The following is a 21,273-nucleotide window of genomic DNA, read 5'->3' on the forward strand; positions in this document are numbered from 1 at the left end:
CTTCTCAAAGCTTGAAAACAAAGTATAACCATATTGAATAGTTTTTTGGTTAAGTATTTTATGGTTGACCAGGTTGAGTAACAAAAAAATAACACTATTCTTGTAAAAATTTACATAAGGTAAAAAAATTACTCTCTAGTACATCACAAGCTTAGCATTACCTTATGCTTATAAATTTTGCTACCTTGGTTTTTTGTTATTAGTATGCCATCATCATTATTATTCTATTAAAGCCTGATAAACCTAAACTAGTAAATCTAAAAGTAACATTAATCTAACAAGAATAATGAAAACTAGTACAAAAATAAACTAAAAGAATTTTCTTTTAGCAATTTAACATTTTTTTAAGTCAATACTACAGAAAAGATGATAAAATGTGAAAACAAAATATTGTAAAACGATTAAAGTAAACAAAAATTCCTATATCTTTCTTCATCTTCTTCTTAATTTGTTCGCTTCTTTTTAAGGTACCTTTTTTTGCTACATCTGTCATTTGAATCCAAATAAATCGATTAGCCCCACAATAGAATAATAATATTTATAACAATATACTACACAAATCAATAAAGGTAGTGAATAAAAATCAATAAAATTAGTGATTCCTTACCTACTATTGTTACTTTCTCCTGTATATTCCACCATAACTGCAAAAGTTTTTGCTATTATTAATTTGCTTCTTTCTTTGGTTGAAATTATTATTTTTGTCGAAATCTTCATCTCTTCTACTTGTTAATTTGCTTGTTTCTTTTGCGGAAATTATCATCTTCGTCCTAATATTCTCTTTTGCTTAAATTCAAAATTTTGAGTACATAGCTTTCCAACATACAGGGAGTTTCAATACATTTATCAGAGCTGTTGCCAGAGTATTTAAACTTTCTGGAGTAAGTTCTCATGCTCTTTTAACTTTTATATCAAATAAAATTTTGGTTGAAATATAGCTTCCACTATTTTGTTCTCCAAATATCTTCTGCTAATATTTCCTTTGTCGTCAAATAAATTTTTGGGCTGGAATTTTGCTTCCACTTTTTCTTGTATAGTTATGCATATAGTTTCCGCTTTGCTCTTTGATCTTGACAGATATTGAATTCGTCTCTGGCTTAGTTCTATGAGTTTATAGCTTCTAGTTACGCATAAAGTAATATTTTGGGTGGCATGTCCAACGAAAATATTTTTTAAGTTATTAAGTGTAAAAAGAAAGTTCCATATCCCTAATTTAGGTGTGTATTGATTTTTAAATTTCTCAAAAAAAAAGAAAACATTTAATTTGTTTGCTGCATGATGTTCCCTTTGTTGCCAAAAAAATTACAACTTCTCTAAAAAACTAGGTATCAGGCTTCAATAATCTCTCAACTTTCAGCCATAATTTTGTTGAATCTATCAAGTCCTTCAACTTATAAATTTGGTTTTAAATGGTCGCTCCAAATCAAATCCAATTTTGGTAATATTCATTTTGCTCTTAAGGTTTGATTTTTATTTTGCTTATCATTGTCTAAAATCAACTATTTCATTGTTGGATAAATAACAACTATGCAAATTTTGAATTTAAAATCCAACTTTTGCATATGTGTCATTAATCTAACAATGATAGTTCATGCATTGTCAATGTATATAAAATTAATCCTTTACTTTACTTTATGATACTTAATAGTTTAAGTATTTAATAACCAAATAATTTGACTAACAAAAAAATAATTTGAGTGTGTTTAAATAGGAGATTATTTGAAATAATATATGGAAAAAAATTGCTATAGCACTTTTTGAGAAGTGATGCATGTGAAATATAAAAGTAGTTTAAAAAGTAAAAAATTAATTGAAAATTGTGTTTGTGATACAAGAAAAATATTATTTGAAATAATTTTGTTTTCCAAACACACTCACAATATTTCTAACGATTTACATATACTAAAAAAATTGAAAAATTACTCTTCAACACATGAGAAGTTAGCATCGCCTTATGTTACAAATTTTGCTAACTTATTTAGTCCTGTTACAATGTCATCATCATTATTTTTCTGCTTAAATTCTAATAAACCTAAAATAATCTAAAAAGAAACATTAATCCAACAAGAATAAGAAAAGATTATATGCAAAATAAATAATAGAGATTTATTTAACTATTTAATGTTTTTGTATAGTTGTTATTGTAGAAAAGAACATAACGTTTAACAATGAAAAGATTACAAAAAAGATACACATAAATAAAAATCCCAATATCTTGTTTTGATTTTTTTTTCTTCTTCTTTGTGTGCTTCTTTTTTAAGTACCCTATCTTGGCTAATCATGTCATTAGAATCTAAATATATCATTTAGTCCCAAATTAGAATGATAATGTGCATAACAGTAGATTGGAATTAATATGCTCAGACAAAATTTGTTAAAGGAGATTGTTATCAGTTTTTTTAGTTAAACTAGTTTTTCTTTTCTTTTGGTTAACTCTTCCATCCCTCTCCACACCCTTTCCACCCCCAGCTGCTAGGTACAAAATTTGAATTCTAAATCTGGTAGTGGTTAAGATTCTAAGAACCCTCCCCTCGCCGCTAGTAACCAAACTAGTCAACAACTCAATATTTATGGAAACCATTAAAATGGCAAATTTGACTACTTTATAAGTTAACTTGGGAGGAGCCAAACTTACAATAAAATGAATCTTAGTCTAATAGAATGAAAATTTTCTTGATTAGATTCAGTTTTTGGGACGAATTAAAACCAAATTCAGAATTTTCAACACATATTAAATTATTCAAATAAGTCAACTATTAGATACTTAACTGAAACTATTAAAAAGGACAGATATGTTTTATATTTAAAATTAGAGTAGGAAAATAGACATTAAATTGAACCTCAGTGGGAAAGTAAATATTACCATAATGAGATTTAGCTTGGATGGACTATTCATAACTTAATTTATAAGTTGAGGAACTCAATAAACACTTATACAAGTTGAAAGACTAGATAAAATCATTGGTAAAAGTTGAGGGACAATTGGAAGTCATTTACCCAAAAAATTTTACTCGAGATAAAAATGGTGTTTGAAAGCATTTCCTACAAATAGTAATGTCCATTTTTCCTTGTGAAAACCTCGGGCTTATAAAACCCTGTAAATGAATAAAGGTCATCGCCTTTGTGTGTGCTCCTATCTCACTTTAGGCTTTAGGGTTGAAACATCCAAAGATTCCATTTTCCTGGGACTCTATATCGTATGCTTTGAACTCTTCCTAAAATTCATTCACCAGGATTGTCCCAATTTTTTTTTCATAACATTCTTGATAATTTGGTTTTGGAATAGGGACAATACTTCATTTAAATCGGTTTTTTTAAATTATCTTCCATGGCTCATGATTCAAAGACTAAGCTCCATGCATGATCTTCCACCTTATGTATGTATTTTGTTAACATGTTCCTCGAGTTTGTAACCATGCATGTCCACCAATTATTCTGAAAATATTTCTTTGATTAATCGATAAGTATTCTTGGTGGTCATTGACTGGCTGCCTAAAATGAATCCGAACAATGTTTTCATGTTAATGTAGAAGATATGTTTTCTTCGTTTCCTAGTAACAGAAACTTTTGCTTATAATTATGATCCAATTTTTCATTTTCTATTGGGTCTATCAAGTTATAAATCTCTAATAACTTTATTAACATTGATTTAACTTTCTTGAACTGTGAGTTTCAGGTCACACGTGATGGAAGCATTTGTGGGAATTCTCGTCGATACTTTGAATTCCATGATCCAGAAGGAGAGTGGATTGCTTTGTGGTGTTGCAACTGACATGGAAAAGATTGCACGCTTGCTCTCCACCATCAAGGCAGTCCTTGAAGATGCTGAGCAGAAGCAATTCACAGACAAGGCAATACAACTCTGGTTTCAGGAGCTCAATGGTGTTGCCTATGAAATCGATGATGTATTGGATGATTACGCAGCTGAAGCCTCAAGAGTCAAGTACAAAAATTCTGGTTGTTTTAGTTTGATGTGTTACCCTATAGCAGGAAACTTAGTGTTTCGTCACAGGATTGGGACAAGGATGAAGGAGATCCTTGAAAAATTTAATGCAATAGCTGATGAGCGGATAAAGCTTGGTTTGATTGATCAGAAGCGTGGGAGCAACCACTTTCAGGTTGATTCTACTGGAACACGTGAGACTGGTTCCTTGCTAAAGGAACCTGATCTAGTCCTTGGAAGGGACGAGGCGAAAGACGAGATTGTGAAAATATTGGTGAATCAAGTCAGAGATAATCAAAATGTATCAGTGCTCCCTATAGTGGGTGTTGGAGGCCTTGGAAAGACAACACTTGCCCAATTGGTGTTTAATGATGAGCGCATAGCCAAGCATTTTGAGCCAAAACTCTGGGTTTGGGTCTCAGAGGATTTTAATGTGAAGAGGATTATAAAAGCCTTAATTAATTCAATACGAGGGACTCCTGTTGAAGAATTAGAATTGGATCCTCTGCAAAGAAAACTTCAAGAGTTGTTGAGAGGGAAAAGATACTTGGTTGTACTGGATGATGTCTGGAATGAGAATCTAGAGGAATGGGAGAAACTGAAATCTGTTCTGGAATGCGGATCAAGAGGTAGTTCAATCATCATGACAACTCGCATGGAGAAGGTTGCCACAATAATTGGCACATTACAAACATATTATCTGTTGAGTTTGTCAGAGAATCATAGTTGGTCACTATTTAGGCAACGGGCATTTGGCCGTCAAGAGGTTGAAGAATATCCTAACCTTGTAGTTATCGGAAAAGAGATTGTGAAAAAATGTGGTGGTGTTCCTCTGGCTGCAAAGGCTCTTGGAGGCTTTCTACGATTTAAAAGGCAAGAAAATGAATGGAACTCCGTCAAATGCAGTGAAATTTGGAACTTACCTCAAGATACAACACATATCTTGCCCGCGTTAAGATTGAGCTACCTTAATCTTCCGGTAGAGTTGAGAGGTTGCTTTGCATATTGTGTAGCATTTCCCAAGGGCTATGAAATTGAAATAGAAGAGGTAATACATTTGTGGATTGCAAATGGATTGATTTCATCTAATGAAACGATGGAAGTGGAAGATGTTGGTGTTGCTGTGCTGACTGAACTATATTATAGATCACTATTCCAAGCAGTAAAGGAAGATGAATTTGGCAATGCCCTCACTTTTAAGATGCATGACCTTGTCCATGATCTGGCTCGATCAGTAATGGAGGCTAAACACGGTGGAACAGAGTCAAATAGAACCATGATATTAGGTATGCCAGATGATCAGCTAACAGTGGCTTTTCCGATTACAATCACAGGCATTGACCAGTGCTTTTCTTTCTTGTCAAAATGTGGCTCCCTGAGGGCTCTCATGGTAAAGTCAATGGAGTCTACCCAAGAAGAGTTTACGAAGTTGTCACATGCAATAAGCAAACTGAAACATTTAAGGCATCTAGATCTTTCAAGATCTTTAATTGTTGAACTACCCAATTCAATTTGTGACTTGTGGAATTTGCAAATTTTAAACCTAAATGATTCTCTCATTCTTTTGAGTCTACCCAAGGGCATGAGATTCCTCAGAAATCTTCGGCATCTTTGTCTACAGGGGTGTTGGAGTTTGACTCACATGCCAAGTGGAATTGGGAAGCTGACTTGCCTACGGACGTTGAGTATGGTCGTCTTGGGTGGCAAAAAAGGCTTCCAACTAAGTGAGTTGCAAGACTTAAATATGCTTGGAGGAGAGCTAACAATTGGGCACCTTGAGAGGATTGAAGACAAAAAGGATGCAGAAGAAGCTTGCTTAATTAAAAAACAGAGTCTCCGCTGGTTGAATTTGTATTGGGATTCCGAAAGAACGCTTCAACGGTACAATGATGAGGAAGTGCTTGAAGCCCTCAAACCCTGCCCCAACCTTCAACTGCTGCGTGTCCTAGGCTTCAACGGTTCATCATTTCCATCTTGGATTTCAACTGTAACAAAAGTTGCTGTGAACGAAAGTGCAGCGGAGTACATAGTTGGGGCCCAAGAGAGTACTGCCGCTGCTGCTGCAATGTCCCCATCGTTGAAACAACTGACGTTAGAGAACATGCCCAACCTAAAAGGTATGTTAGGAAAAGAAGTCCCAGGTACTCCAGGGGTATTCTCTCAACTTCAATCCTTGTCCTTTAAGGATTGCCCAATGTTGACATTGCCATTGCCACGTATGCTGTCCCTAAAGGAGTTATGCGTCGACAGCTGCCCGAACATGGCATGGGTCTCAATCTCCAATCTCACGGCTTTGAAGGAATTGACCATCAAGCACTCTCCCGAGCTGGAGCCTCTACCAGAAGAAGGGTTGCGAGGCCTTGCTTCTTTGCAAGAACTCCATTTGGTCCGATGCTATAATTTGGTGAGTCTCTCAATGGGGACTAAAGCCCTCAAATCCTTGACTCGTCTATGTATCAATGGGTCACACGCGGCAGCTCTGCCAGAGGAAGTCAAACATTTCCCCGCACTACAAAAACTGGAACTGGAGAATTTTCGCAATTTAACTTCATTGCCAGACTGGTTTGGAGACCACCTCACTTCTCTTCAAGACCTGACACTAAAATATTGTCCGCTTGAAACACTTCCATCCAGCATTCAAAAGATGACGACACTCCAACATTTGACTATATTTCGCTGCTACCGACTGGGACGACAGTGTAAAAGGGGAGGAAAGGAATGGCACAAAATTAAGCACATCCCGGACCTGAAAATTGAAAATTGAGTAATACAATTATATATGAGTGGGTCTACATATTCATGTATTACGTAATAAACTATTTGTGTACTATCCTATAAGTGTGGAGAAGACCAACACTAGTACCCAATTTATACCATACCCAGTTGATATGATTTGCTAGAGGTTGGATTAAATGAAAAAGATACTGAGATTTGATTGCAGTTCTAGTTTTTTTTTCATAATGTTATTACTTTAGACCATCCACATTTGAAAATGTAAGATTAATTATGAAAAATAAATAAATACAAGGAAGTGTAGGTAAGATTAAATAAGAAAAGTACATAAATGTAAGAGAGGGTAATAATTACTAATATGCGAATATACATGATAGGTTTGATGAATTTTAAAAGCGTTAACCAATTACTAGGCATGTCAAGTAATTGATCTGGACCGACATGAAATTTTTCAAAATAGATCTAGACCTATGCAGTGAAGTTGCAAAATTAGAATTCTTAATAGATATGATTGAAAAATTCTCAATGTGGAAGTGGAAAGTTTGGAAATTCAAATCATTGCAATTTTCAGCAGTCGCACCTTCCTCTTCTTAATGAAACTACAAACCGCAATCAAAGTGCACGTTAGTATTGCATTCTTATGGATGCAAACAATTGGAACCATGGCGTAAAAGGGAAGGAGCAAATGGTATAAAATAGCAACAGTGTCTTTATAAAAGTCTTAAAATGCCCAAGGCAGAAATGGCAACTATGTCAACAGTCTCTTTGGATCTTTCTGGTAGGGACCTAAGTTTCTTCAAGGAAAGATCCAGTTTAGGAGACCAGAGTTGCATTAGGGAGAGAGTGATTGGGCTTTGCAACATAGCAGGATTAACTGTTGAAATTTTACAAATGAATCATTGGTCAAAAATCAAGAAACCTTGCAGGTCTCAAAAGCAAACAACTAATAAAAAAAATGTTTCTTTGCCTTTCAACATTTGGCTCACTAGGAGGGACAAGGAACTTAACTTTACAGTTTTAACGATCTGGGCGAAAAGCAAGCAAACAAGTATCTTTAGATGACTGACTATCCAGTGCAGAACTTGAGGAATTAGTCAGCAGAGTTCCGTTATCCTGAGAGCTCAAACTACCCCATTTTGGCTATGTATACGATGGCTCGATTACATGAACAGCACCATTACTCATACCAAGAGCAAATTGGCTGGTATAGCTGACAATTGGGCGGGTCAATATTGGATTTTCACTTAAATGAGTTATACCCAACCCCCCAATTTTAAATTGGGTTGATTTTGGGTTGGGTCATTGGGTTATCTCAAACCCATGACCCAAATATGACCCAACATATTAATTAATATATTTTAATACATAAACTTTTTCACATATATTTTAACACACAAAAAAGATATTTTTCACACATATAAACACATTTTCACATACATAAATGTATTTTCACACACACAAACACACACTCACTTCTTAAGTTCCTTGGAAACACATCATAAGTAAAATAATATTTTATATTGCTTGTATTGTGAATTTTAGATAGTAAATTATACATTTAAATAGATTAGCTAAAAAAATTGTCTACTTTATACTTTTTAATACTACTAGTTGATTGAAACTTATTTTTGTCACAACTTATTAACACTTTTACTATTCATATCTCTTTTATTGTAAATTGTAATATTCTATGTATTTAAATTATTCAATGCTAGATTATATTATATTTGAAAATGTAAGTAAGAGACATACAATTTGTTGTATAATAATATTGAAATTATAGAAAATAAGTTTGTACTTTAGTCCTTATATTCTCAAAAATTTTATGATTCATGACTCTAGAAATTTTGCAAACTGTTGTGAAAGGTCCCACATCAGAACTACATTTTTGGGAATAATATGCAAATTGCTTTCTTCCATTAAATGACTGGAGACATTACTGCATTTTGGTTCTTGGACTCGCTAATTAAGAGAGAAAATTAATTGTTTTGCTGATTGTAAGCTTCTCATGAAGTTGAAGATTGGAGGTATTTGCTTCAAACGAAATGAAATCGTTGGACTAGCCATGCCTAAGTTGCCATAATTAATCAAAACAAAATAGAATCTGCAAGTCAACTATATTGATTCGAAGTTAATATCATGATCTATATACATATAATATATATTAGAAGGTATTTTTTTTATTGATTTGATACAGTTAGATAATTCATCACCTAATTAATTAGAATCATCTAGGATCATACTTGATGCTATGGTCATATTAATCTTTTAGAATTACCACAGCTCTAATATAAAGCAGAAAATATTATATGCTTGTAAAAAGTACTGGTATTGGTCCCCAAAAAATTATTAAGGAAAATCCCAAACTTTTCTAAGAAATAAATGAGAGGAGAATTCATGAACTATTCTGACATTTTTACCACATCGGGATCGCATTATTTTGAATTAGCGAAAAATTAAGCTGATACAAAGTAAGCTTTTGTTTGTAAATTTGAAGAATCTGAAATTGTATAATGCTAAAAGGTTAAAAAAGAAATTTGTACAATATTATACATACGCGAAATATTAACAAACAAAAGCAATCACGAAATATTAAAAAATAATGCAATTAGAATAAATTTAAAACTCTATTTTACATACAAGAAATATTAACAAACAAAAGCCAGTAGCAACTTGAGAACAACCACAAAAAAAAAAAAAGAAAAAAGGGGAGGAAAACAATATACTCTTAAAAGGCATAATAAATTATTATAGAAGTTGAGCAAGTTTAACTACTGTTTAAAAGTAAAATAAGCATGAGTTTTTATTTCAAATTTCTTTTTTCTTTTAAATAAAAATTAAAAACTTTGATTGAAAATATATATATAAGAATTTTGAATACAATTAATCAATGAATTATTAACACATGTCCAAATGTAAATAGTTGGGCATATGTGTATTGAATCTTATATTTATTATTTTGAATTACTTTTAAACAAGTTGGGTATTGGGTACCCAAATAAAAAATCCAACTTGCCCAATGAATAAGTTGGGTTGTTCTTACCCAACTCAATAAAATCCATAACCCAATTAACCCAACCCATCCTTTAAAATTAATGGGTGGGTTGTTGGGTTTTGGATTTTTTTGCCAGCTGTATTGGCTGGTATCGGATGAATGTGCTGCAATCACCATGGGAAAAGCACTGTTGCTGCTACCACATTTGAAAACTCACGTTAGATCCATAGAAACGCACCACTTGAAGATGAGATTAGCAATTTCATGAACTAAACGTCAACACAAAAGCATATATTGTTACAAAATTTCTGCACTGCCACTCAAAATGAACAAAATGAGAGTTACAGAAAATTGCTGCAGAAATTTTGAACCTTTTCAATTACCAATCTACCTTTGTATTTTAGATTAGTTCTAAAGATGAGCAAAAATGTTGAGGAAATTCCAAATTGTATACTAGATGCAATAGGATGTCTTCAAAAGCACACAGCTGCACACTACATGATTGACTCGTTTCAGTCTTCCAGTCAGATACATATGTAAATCACTAGCAAAACAGAGTCAGGATCCACACAGAGAAACACCTGTGCTAGCAAAAAAGATTTTTTACCATGGTACATGCTGAAACTGTTTGACTGTCTCAGACCATGGCAGAAACTTAAAGAACTATGAAGCATGACCAGCTTCTTTAATGAAAGTTCAGATGAGTATCATCATTTCAATACCTGACAATTGATGGAGGCATGTAAGCCGACGGTGCTATTCGACAACGGACCCTCAAGCTATCAGCATCAAAGATTCCAATTGCACCATCCAAAAATCCCATGTAGGCCAACAGACCATCACAACAGTATATTGCACTTGAACTAGGAGCAAAAAGTGTGTCTCTTGGATACCACTGCAATAAAATAAACAGTTAAGATCATGACAAGGAGGAGGCACTCAGAGCAAACACTTCAAAAGACCTCTGAAGAGGAAGGGATAACATTATGAGAAGACCACTTCATTGAGCCTTATAACATATCAGGGAACAAATTTATCCAATTTTTTGCTACATGGAAGAGTTTTCATACGTACCATGTAATGATCTAAAGCACCAATCTCAATAATGTGGGAGAAAGAAGATGCGAAGATGCTATACAAGCAGACATGGGAACCAAAATTTGAAGGTTGAGAAAATGCCATTCACTGAATTATCTCTCATATTGGGAAAATTACAAAGAACTAGCAAATATTGTGACAACAATTGGCTTCAAATCATGATAGATATCACTTTCCTTTAGATTTTATTTGTCCGGTATAACGTGCAATAATCTTGGACAAATATCCTTTAAGATAAGATGAAGTTTGTTTGTCTTAAACTCTTGCACAAAGCAAGACAAACCCTTTGTGAACAAAGGAGTGCTTTTGAGAGAGTACACAATAGTAGGCAAGTGATTTTCTGCAGCAAACCACTCTCTAATTGACCTTTTTATAAGAAGATTGTTTGAGAAACAAAAGAACTCATTAAATATTTATATGAATAGATTCAAAGTATTGTATACAAATTCATGCACTTTAATTCATGCATCTCATGATCTTAAGATCAAAATATGAATCTATCCTTTCATTCAAGAATTCCCATATACATGAACACATTCATAAATGAATGTACATTTTAGAAACATTCACAATACTATACATGTACCAAAAACATGAATGAATATACATTAATTACATGTATGTACATCATATAAATTTTGAAAAGTTCCAACAATCCCCCGCTATTTTCAAAATTTAGAAAATGGATTTCTAAAAGGTCACCGAATAATCTGACACTCATATATATAAATAATGGTGTCTTTCGATTGAACCACTATCTTAGTGAAAGTTCTTTGAAATCAATCCTTCAAGATGGTAGACAAGTTTTGAACCACTTGGACATTGGACCAACCTCATAAACAGATCACACACTGAACAATGCACAACCATAAGTTCTTCAACGATACATTTTACGGTCTTGTATCGCTATCCTTTCATAAATGTTACAAAGTAAAGTCCTTAATTTTGTGGTTTGCCAAAAACCAACATTCATATAGGCGACATCTTAGTGCCCCCGCCATAAATAGCACTTTTAAGATTCGTTAAGAGTCTAATGACTCACCCTTACATTTGCACTGGCGAGAATAACATGTACTATTCAACATTGGGATGCCTAAACTTCACATAGTGCACCAACCACTAGAATGGTGCACTTTCACTCATTGAATTCAAGACTAGACGTTGTATCTAGCGTTGAATTGAGATTCCACCATTAGTGATCAAGAATTTTGGACTTTAAACCCATCCCCCTTGATGTTCTTGACACCAAATTTCTTGATAATCTTTTTGTCAAAGGATCACTCAAATTTTCATTGGATCTTGTAAGGCCCAAAGACAACCTAAGAGGGGGGTGAATTAGGTTGATTAAAATCTTAATCAAATTTATGCACTTTTTCTTTAATAAAAATTTACCTTCTTTTCTAGTAATGATCAACCAAGTAGATTAGAAGAAGAGAACAATGTTGATTAGAAAAACAAGTATAGATAAGCAATGAGAATTTTATTAAACAAAAAGAATAAGATCATTGAATCTACAATATATTTCATCAATATTTTCATGAGATTGCATCTTGAAGGTTTCATATTTTGTAACTAGAATGGATTTCTTTTGTTCTCTAACATTCTCACTACCTTCATGAATTTCTCTCAATTTATCCCAAATTTCCTTGGCTGACTTGCAACATTTGACTCTAATAGATTCATTTGAGTCTAAAGCACAAAATAACGCATTCATAGCTTTTGCATTTAAGATGAGATGAGTTCTATCTATAGCAGTCAATTCACTTCTTGTTTTTGGTCTAGATCTCTGAGTATTTTCATCTATAAGAGAGGCATCATATGGACCTTCACTAATGATAAACCACAGTTCAATATCAATAGATTGCAAAAAGATAATCATTCTTTCTTTCCAACTCACATAATTTGACCCATTAAATATTGGTGGTCTAATGACAGAATATCCTTCGAAAAACATAGCATTGTTGGTTGTCATCTTTACTCCAAAGCCGATTGAGTTTAATTTTTAGGAGACCAAACTCTGATACCAATTGTAAAACCCAAAGACAACCTAAGAGGGGGGATGAATTAGGTTGATTAAAATCTTAATCAAATTTATGCACTTTTTCTTTAATAAAAATTTACCTTCTTTTCTAGTAATGATCAACCAAGTAGATTAGAAGAAGAGAGCAATGTTGATTAGAAAAACAAGTATAGATAAGCAATGAGAATTTTATTAAACAAAAAGAATAAGATAGAATATCAAACCGATTGTCTACCAAGCTTTCCTCAAACTTGAAGACCAATCACTAGGTTGAGCAACTTCTCTTTGATGAAAGATGATCAACTAGATGTACAATAGAGGGAGCACTTTCTCCTTGCCCTAAGCCTCACTTAGTCAAGTTAAGAACTTTTACAATCACTCAGATAACCCTCAACAAAGCTACACTAATAAAACTTTCAACCACAAGAGAAATGCTCACAAGAAATTCACACCACTTGGAGAACAAATCTTGTCTTGGAGACTATTTTCAATCTAAAATATCTCTTGAGATCTTATAAACAAAGTGTGCAAAAGTCCCTTCTTGGTTCAGAACAGTTTGTATTTAAAGGGGACCAAAAATGGGCTTCATTAATGCTTCCAACGGATAGAAGGCAGATGAAGAGTCAGCTAGCCGTTGGGACTGTCGGACGTCCGACGACCAAATCATCGTCCGAACCTATCGTCCGAAAACAGCCAAGTTGTAGTTCGGATGTCCGATGCGTTTTTATCGTCCGACAGCATCAGCGTCCGATCGTCGTCAGAGAGTTGGCAAGTCTTCTTGAAATTTTTCGGACGTCCGACGCGGTTGATGTGCGTCCGAGGCGTGCATCCGATCCTTTCGGACGTCCGACGCTTCCTTATGAGCGTCCGACAGAGCTTCCTTGATGTTCTTTATCCTTTCGGACGTCCGACATGAGTGTCCTGTTTTTGCTTCTTCTTTTGGTTGATTTTCATTTCTTGACATATTCGTACCTGATTCTTTGATAGGCAAAAAAACACTTATATTTGAAGAGAGTTAGATAAACATTTTAAAGTACTTTGTGATCATCAAAACCAAGAATAACAGATCTCACAAAGTCAATTGATATGACTCCATTTGTGATCAAATCCTTGACATAAGTATGTCTTAAACCGATATATCCTGACTTACCATTATACACTTGACTATATGCTTTAGCAAGTATAGCTGCACTATCACAATGGATTGAGATAGGTGTCAAAGGTGTTGGCCACAACGGTATATCATAAAGTAAATTACGTAGTCATTCAGCTTCTTTACAAACTGAAGCAAGTGCTACAAACTTTGCTGCCATTGTTGAATTGGTGATACAAGTCTATTTCTTAGAACCCCAAGAAATTGCATCTCTACCAAGCATAAAGATCCAACCACTTGTCGACGAGTGATTATCTTTATTGGTGATCCAACTAGCATCTGAAAATCCTTCTAAAATTGAAGGATAACCGGTATAACATATACCATAGTCCTTAGTGGCTTTTAAATATTTTAAAATTCTGGTTACATCTTTCCAATGTAACCTACTAGGGTTGCTTGTATATCTGTTCCATATACCAACTGCATATGCAATATCAGGTCTAGTACAAGTCATTGCATACATTAAACACCCTATAACCTTGGCATATTCCATTTGAAATTTTGGATCTCCTTCATTTTTCACAAAATTTATTTTGCAATCCAATGATGTTGAGGCTGGAATACAACTACTTTGATTGACTTGTTAAGAATCTTTTCAATATAATATGATTGAGACAACATTATATTGTTACCATATTTAAAGATTCTTATACCAAGAATGACGTCTGCTTCACCCATGTCTTCCATGTCAAATTTGCTTGAAAGCAAAGTTTTTGTAACTTCAACTTGTTCCAAGTCAGTCACAAAAATTAACATGTCATCAACATATAAACAAATTATAACACATTTACCATCATTAAACTTGTTATAAATGCATTTATCAAATTCATTTATTTTGAATCCACTAGCAAGAATAATTTGGTCAAATTTCTGATGCCATTGCTTCGGTACTTGCTTTAGTCCATATAAAGACTTTATAAGTTTACACACTTTATACTCTTGACCAGGTATCACAAACCCTTCGGATTGCTCCATATATACTTTTTCATCCAAATCACCATTCAACAATGCTGTTTTAACATCGATTTGGTAAATGACTAGATTTTGGATAGAAGTAATAGCAAGTAGTACTCTAATTGTAGCAATTCTAGCTACTGGAGAATATGTGTCAAAATAGTTCACACCATACTTTTGTGTAAACCCTTTGGCAACCAACCTAGCCTTGAACTTATCAATAGTTCCATCGATTTTCATTTTCTTTTGAAAGATCCACTTACAACCAATTGATTTTGAATCAGGTGGTAAGTCTACTAATTTTCAGGTTTTATTACCCATGATTGAGTCTATCTTATCATTAATAGCTTCCTACCAAAAGGGAGCATTTTGTGAGTTCATTGTTTCTTTATAGGTCTTAGGATCAGTCTCAGTATTGAACCAATATGAAATTTGGTTGCTCATTGTATTTCTAATTCTTTCAACTACATACATATAAATGTCCGAACCGAAATCCTTTGACTTTCTTGCTCTTTTGCTCCTTCTCAATTCAATGGTTTCATTTTCACCATCTTTTGTCAATTCACTGGATTTTGGAATGACATCTTTTATAGAGATGAACCTATTCTCTTTAAAAATAACATCCCTAAATTCAATTATGATATTAACCGAAATTGAATCATTGGATTCAATTACCATGAACCTATATGCTTTGTTATTTTGTGCATATCTTAAGAATATACGCTCCACACCTCTTTCTTCCAGTTTCTTTTTTTTTAGGTTTTGGAAGTTTTACAACAGGTGTACAACCCCAAACTTTCAAATAGTTTAGGTTGGGTTTCCTTTTATTCCAAAATTCATAAGGGGTTATAGAACCCCTTTTATTAGGAACTCTATTTAGAATATGACAAGCCGTTAATAAGGTTTCACACCAAAATTCTTGACTTAGTCCAGACTTTGACAAAAGTGCATTAACCATTTCTGTCAATACACGATTTTTTCTTTCGACTACAACATTTTGCTATGGTGTATAAGGTGCAATCACCTCATGTTTTATCCCAACAGACTCAAAATAGATAATATCATAATACTCTCCACCTCTATCTGCCCTTAGACATTTGATAAAGGATTCACAATGAAGTTCAACTTCTGATTTGTATGTCTTGAATTTTTACAATGCTTCACCTTATGAGTGTAACAAGAAAAAATGACAGTATCTACTATAATCATCAATATCTAAAAATCACAAAGTAATTTTTACCACCCAAAGTAAGAGTATCATGCAAATCACATACATCACTACGAATAAGATTCAAGATTTTAGATGATCTTTCAACTTTAGAAAATGAATTTCTTGTAATTTTCATTAGCATGCATGTTTTGCATTTTCCTTCAATCTTATCGCGCAATATGGCAGCAAATCAAATATCATCATTTCATGCATTCTTTTGTAATTAATATGGCCAATCCTATTATGCCACAATTCAAAAGAAAACTCAATCAAATACACAGAAACAATATCAATCTTATTAATTCTGATAGCAAGTACATTCAACTTAAATATATCATTGCAAAAATAACTCTTGCCTACAAATATACCACATTTAGACAAAATAAATTTGTCAGTCTCAAACACAAGTCTAAAGCCAAATTTATTTAACAGACTAGCCGACACCAAGTTCTTCCTAACTTCCGGTACATAAAACACATTTGTCAACGTTACAACATTGTCGGAAGTAAATTTTAATTATACTTCTCTAATGCCTTGAACCGAAATTGTAGTAGAATTTTTCATGTAAACAACGGTGCTTTCATCCACCGGTTTCATGGACTTGAAGAACGTTCTATTATTGCACACGTGTCGCGTAGTTCCAGAATCAACCCACCAAGCAAAATCATCTTCAATCATATTGATTTCAGATATCATTGCCACAAGATTTTTGCTTGTATTTTGGAAAAACTCTTGTTTCTTTTTCTTGTTTTGAAGAATCTTGCACTCGGACTTGTAATGTCCCTCTTTTTTGCAATAGAAGTATTGTCCCTTCTTCCTTTTCTTGGATTGATTCTTGGGTTGTTGGCCCTTATTGCTTCCTTGAAACTTTTCAGTTTGTCTCTCTTCAATCACATGCACTTTTGAAGTAGAATTTTTGTTCTCTTCAAGGATTTGAGTATCCTTCTTTTCTTGCATACGAATTTCCTCTTCTACTCGAAGAGATTTAGCAAGAATCTCAAGAGAGATATCCTCTTTCTTATATTTGAGGTCTCTCTTGAAATCTTTCCAAGAAAGTGGTAACTTATCTATTATAGAGCAAACAATAAGAGTTTTATCCATGTGTAGATTGTGTTGTGTGAAGTGATTAAGAAGTCTTTCAATCTCACTAAATTGCTCCATAACAGACCTACTATCTACCAATTTATATTTATTAAAAGATGAGACAAGAAACTTCTTACTTGTAGTATCTTTTTGCATGTACTTGGACTTCAAACGATCCCAAAGTTCTTTGACGATAGTAATTGAATGGTAGATATCAAACAGGCCGTCACTCATGGTATTGAAGATGTGACCACAACATATTTTATCATCATTTTTTCATTTTTGACGTTTTTGGATGTCTTCAAGAGTTTCTTCCTCGAGATTGATGATCAATGATTTTGGTGTGGTTAGAATAGACCATTTGGAGTGCAGTGAGAAGAAAACGAACACGTTTTTGCCAACGAATGAAATTTTCTCCATCATACCTCTCGAGCTTGATAATAATGGATGCCAACTCTTTTAGGGTACCAGCCATTGTAGAGTATAAAGTAAAGCCTAAAGATTGTTGAAAAATTGCAAAGAACTGGCAAATATTGTGACAAGAATTGGCTTCAAATCGTGATAGATATCACTTTCCTTTAGGCTTTATTTGTCCGGTATAACGTGCAATAATTTTGGACAAATATCCTTTAGAATAAGATGAAATTTGTTTGTCTTAAATTCTTACACAAAGCAAGACAAACCCTTTGTGAACTAAGGAGTGCTTTTGAGAGAGTACACAGTAGTAGGCAAGTGATTTTCTGCAACAAACCACTCTCTACTTGATCTCTTTATATAGGAAGATTGTTTGAGAAATAAAAGAACTCATTAAAACTTGTATGAATAGATTCAAAGTATTGTGTACAAATTCATGCACTTTAATTCATGCATCTTATGATTTTAAGATCAAAACATGAATTTATCCTTTCATTCACCATATACATGAACATATTCATAAATGAATGTGCATTTTAGAAACATTCACAATACTATACATGTACCAAAAATATGAATGAATATACATTAATTACATGAATGTACATCATATAAATTTTGAAAAGTTTCCAACATCTCCTCTCTTTCAACCTTCTCCTGGTCCTTGACTCCTTCTATTAGGGAAAGAAGGAGAATATCGTATCCATAGTTAACCCAAACACATGATGTATTATCCTTAAATCCTTGCAAAATTGATTTTCATAATGCATTTGATAGGGCGCTAATTGTTAGTAATTTTATTATTAATTTTCCCCTTTGTCCTTGCCAAATATTGTTTAAATTGTTAATATATACTTATATTTGGTATTTGGACCTAACTACAGGGAAGTTGAACTGAAATATACTAAAAAGGAGGACCTGTTGAGGAAAATTGCTCCACACGTGGGAGACTCCAAAGAGCTTCACAAACCCGGGCCCACAAGGTGCCACAGACGGATTGCATCTCTTTTGCTAATTAGAAGTTTTCCTATGAAGAGGAAACTAATATCAAGGACTACGCAGAGCTCCAATTCTTTGGCCTTTGGACTCTCAATTCGGTGGGGACCACTAGATAGATGGCGTTGAGTCATTTCTTTTGGCTTTAAGGAAACAAACGTACAGAGGAGAAGAAAGGCATTAGTCTTTGTGGCTTGTTCCTTATTCGTGGGGACCACGAGACAAGAAGTAGTTTTTGTTTTAGAATAGGAGAGCTTCGTTTTGTTTTTGCTTCTAGCTAGTTCCTTCGTATTCAATACTTTATATATAGCTTTGCCGTTTTCTTCTAGGGAGGACGAAGACATAGCTTGTTTTCAATAATTACTTCTGCACTTTTGCATGGGATTTTCTCCATGAAGATGAATTAAATCCCTTCGTCTAGTCGAGGAACAACGGAGGACTTGGTTCTACTAAATTTGTGAGATCGAATTAGTTTTTATTTATTTCCATTATTCACTGGTATTCGTCTATCTTCTGCTTTATGTTCATATGGTTGTTTTATTATTCGATTATCCAGAGCCCGGATTCTAGATTAATTCAATAACCTGAAGCCAATTAGAGTAGTTAAATCCGTAATTGTTTAATTATTCTAAACTGGTGGCAACTGGCATGATTGGGTTTGTGTCAGGGAGATAGACAGGCTAACTTAAAGAGACCCTCGTAGCGTGTTGATTGGTTAGAATTAGGCTCTTCTAATTATTCATGCAATTAGGGAATTGAACTTCTATGGTCGTACCTAGGGTTATTTCCTGATTAGAGAAATAGTCAACGGTCGTACCTTGGCTATCGACAAATTGAGGAAGAGTTGGTTGTTTATCGCGTGTATGACAACTATAACTAATTTATCAGATAGTAACTGGAATAATCCTTGCATCTGTGATCGAATTAAGTGAACCATCTCCGAAGTTGTCTCTTGGCTAGAGTTCGTCCATTATTATTTTTATTGTGATAATTAGTTATTTGAGTTGTAGTTGTTTTATTTTATTTTAATTTATTCCAAGTAATTTAGTTACTCTCATTTTCAAAAACCCCCCATACTTCGGACTCTAAAAGAAATAAATTATCCCCAGTCCCTGTGGATTCGACCCTACTTATCACTATCTACAGAAATTATATTTTATTTAAGCAGGTATTTATTATTGCACAGGCTCGACACCCTGTCAATTTTTGGCGCCGTTGCCGGGGACTGGTGCCAGATTAATTTGTTTCTTTTTGAATTCATCTTGTTTTTATTTTTTTATTTATTTTTCTCTTATTTTTTTATATAGTTTATGGCTTCTAACACTCCGTATTTTGGTGATAGACTGGATTTTGTTTCCAGGGAAGGCAATGAGGCTTGTTTTTTTGCTAAGTTTGCATATTCAGAGGCACTAAACTCTATTAGAGAAAGAATGGCTGCTGCAACCTGTAAAATTTGTTATGCCAGGGATCATTCAACCGGTATGTGCCCCGAATATCAAGATAATCTGAGTGTCCCACTCAATAATTATGGAGATTTTTCACCCTGGTCTCAAACGTGGTATAACCCTAATCCAAACGGGTATGATCAAGGATGGTGGGATAACTCCAGTTATAATTATACAACAGGGCCAATGAATTTTCAGCAGTATGAGTCTCAAGAATCATCATCTATGTCAGGTATGTCTCTTGAAGAAATAGTTGAATCAATAGCTACTAATACATATCAATTCCAACAGGAGACACAAATGAGAAATGGGATGATGAAGGATGCAATGAGTAATCTGGCAGATCAAATATGTCTATTGACATCTAGAATAAATCGATTGGTGTGAGAACCTTGAAAAAAAAAATAGATACACATATATACATAACATGTGCATGTTGTATTTGCCTTTTAGACCTTTAATGAACTTTATTATTAATTGCTCTTGAGTAAGTGTGCAAAAAAAATATTTTTGTTTAGGTTACAAATAGTTTAATTGTACAATATATTGAATTATTTGATTTTCGCTTGGATAAATTAATACTATTTGATGTAGGTTATTTTAGTGCCTTGATTTTTATTCTTTGAGTTTCTATAAGTTAACTTTAAGTACTAATAACGTTAGGTGTTAAGGAAATTAGAATCAAGACGAATCGTTTTGAGTCAAAACTTTTTATAATTACTTTTAGGATGATGTATTTCGATAATTGAATTTTTGCGAAATTAGTGTACTAGTAGGCATTCGATTTACACTTGGGGTAAATTTTGGAATTTGATTAGGATTGAGGACGTAAGTGGAACTTCGGATGAAATGTGAAAAGACCAAAATAGCTCTCCTCCAATTCAAATTCACCATGCAGCCAAGAAATGATTCTTGAACAAATGCAACTCCAAACACTTCCCAATTTCTGCCGAATCCATTTCCACTTCACATTCCAGTATTTTCTATCCTTAGTGCCGGTTTCTTTCTCCACTATATCAACTACTAATCACCACAACCCTTCCATATCATTTGTTCCACATTTCCATTGCCTTATTCTGCCGTGAGCTGTGAGGGAGCAACTACATAGGAATTAACGACCGAGAGGGAGAGTTGAGCATCTCATTGTTTCCTTTCGGCCGTAAGCTAAAAGAATAGAGAGGGAGACCTGCTGCTCACTCTTTATTCTAGCCGTGAGCAGGTGGAAAACC

The 21,273-nt window shown here is 33.8% G+C and overlaps 1 protein-coding gene across 1 annotated transcript; it reads left to right on the forward strand.

Annotated features, from left to right (window-relative positions):
• Nucleotides 1–795: 795 nt before the first annotated feature.
• On the forward strand, nucleotides 796–6,707 carry LOC113780178 (putative disease resistance protein RGA1). The gene is made up of 2 exons (XM_027325994.1): nucleotides 796–881; nucleotides 3,677–6,707. Exon 2 carries the CDS (start codon nucleotides 3,687–3,689, stop codon nucleotides 6,705–6,707), a length of 3,021 nt encoding a protein of 1,006 aa, XP_027181795.1. The 5' UTR covers nucleotides 796–881; nucleotides 3,677–3,686.
• Nucleotides 6,708–21,273: the final 14,566 nt, after the last annotated feature.

The sequence above is a fragment of the Coffea eugenioides genome, chromosome 8 (genome assembly GCF_003713205.1).
Source record: "Coffea eugenioides isolate CCC68of chromosome 8, Ceug_1.0, whole genome shotgun sequence".
Classification (NCBI taxonomy): domain Eukaryota; kingdom Viridiplantae; phylum Streptophyta; class Magnoliopsida; order Gentianales; family Rubiaceae; genus Coffea; species Coffea eugenioides.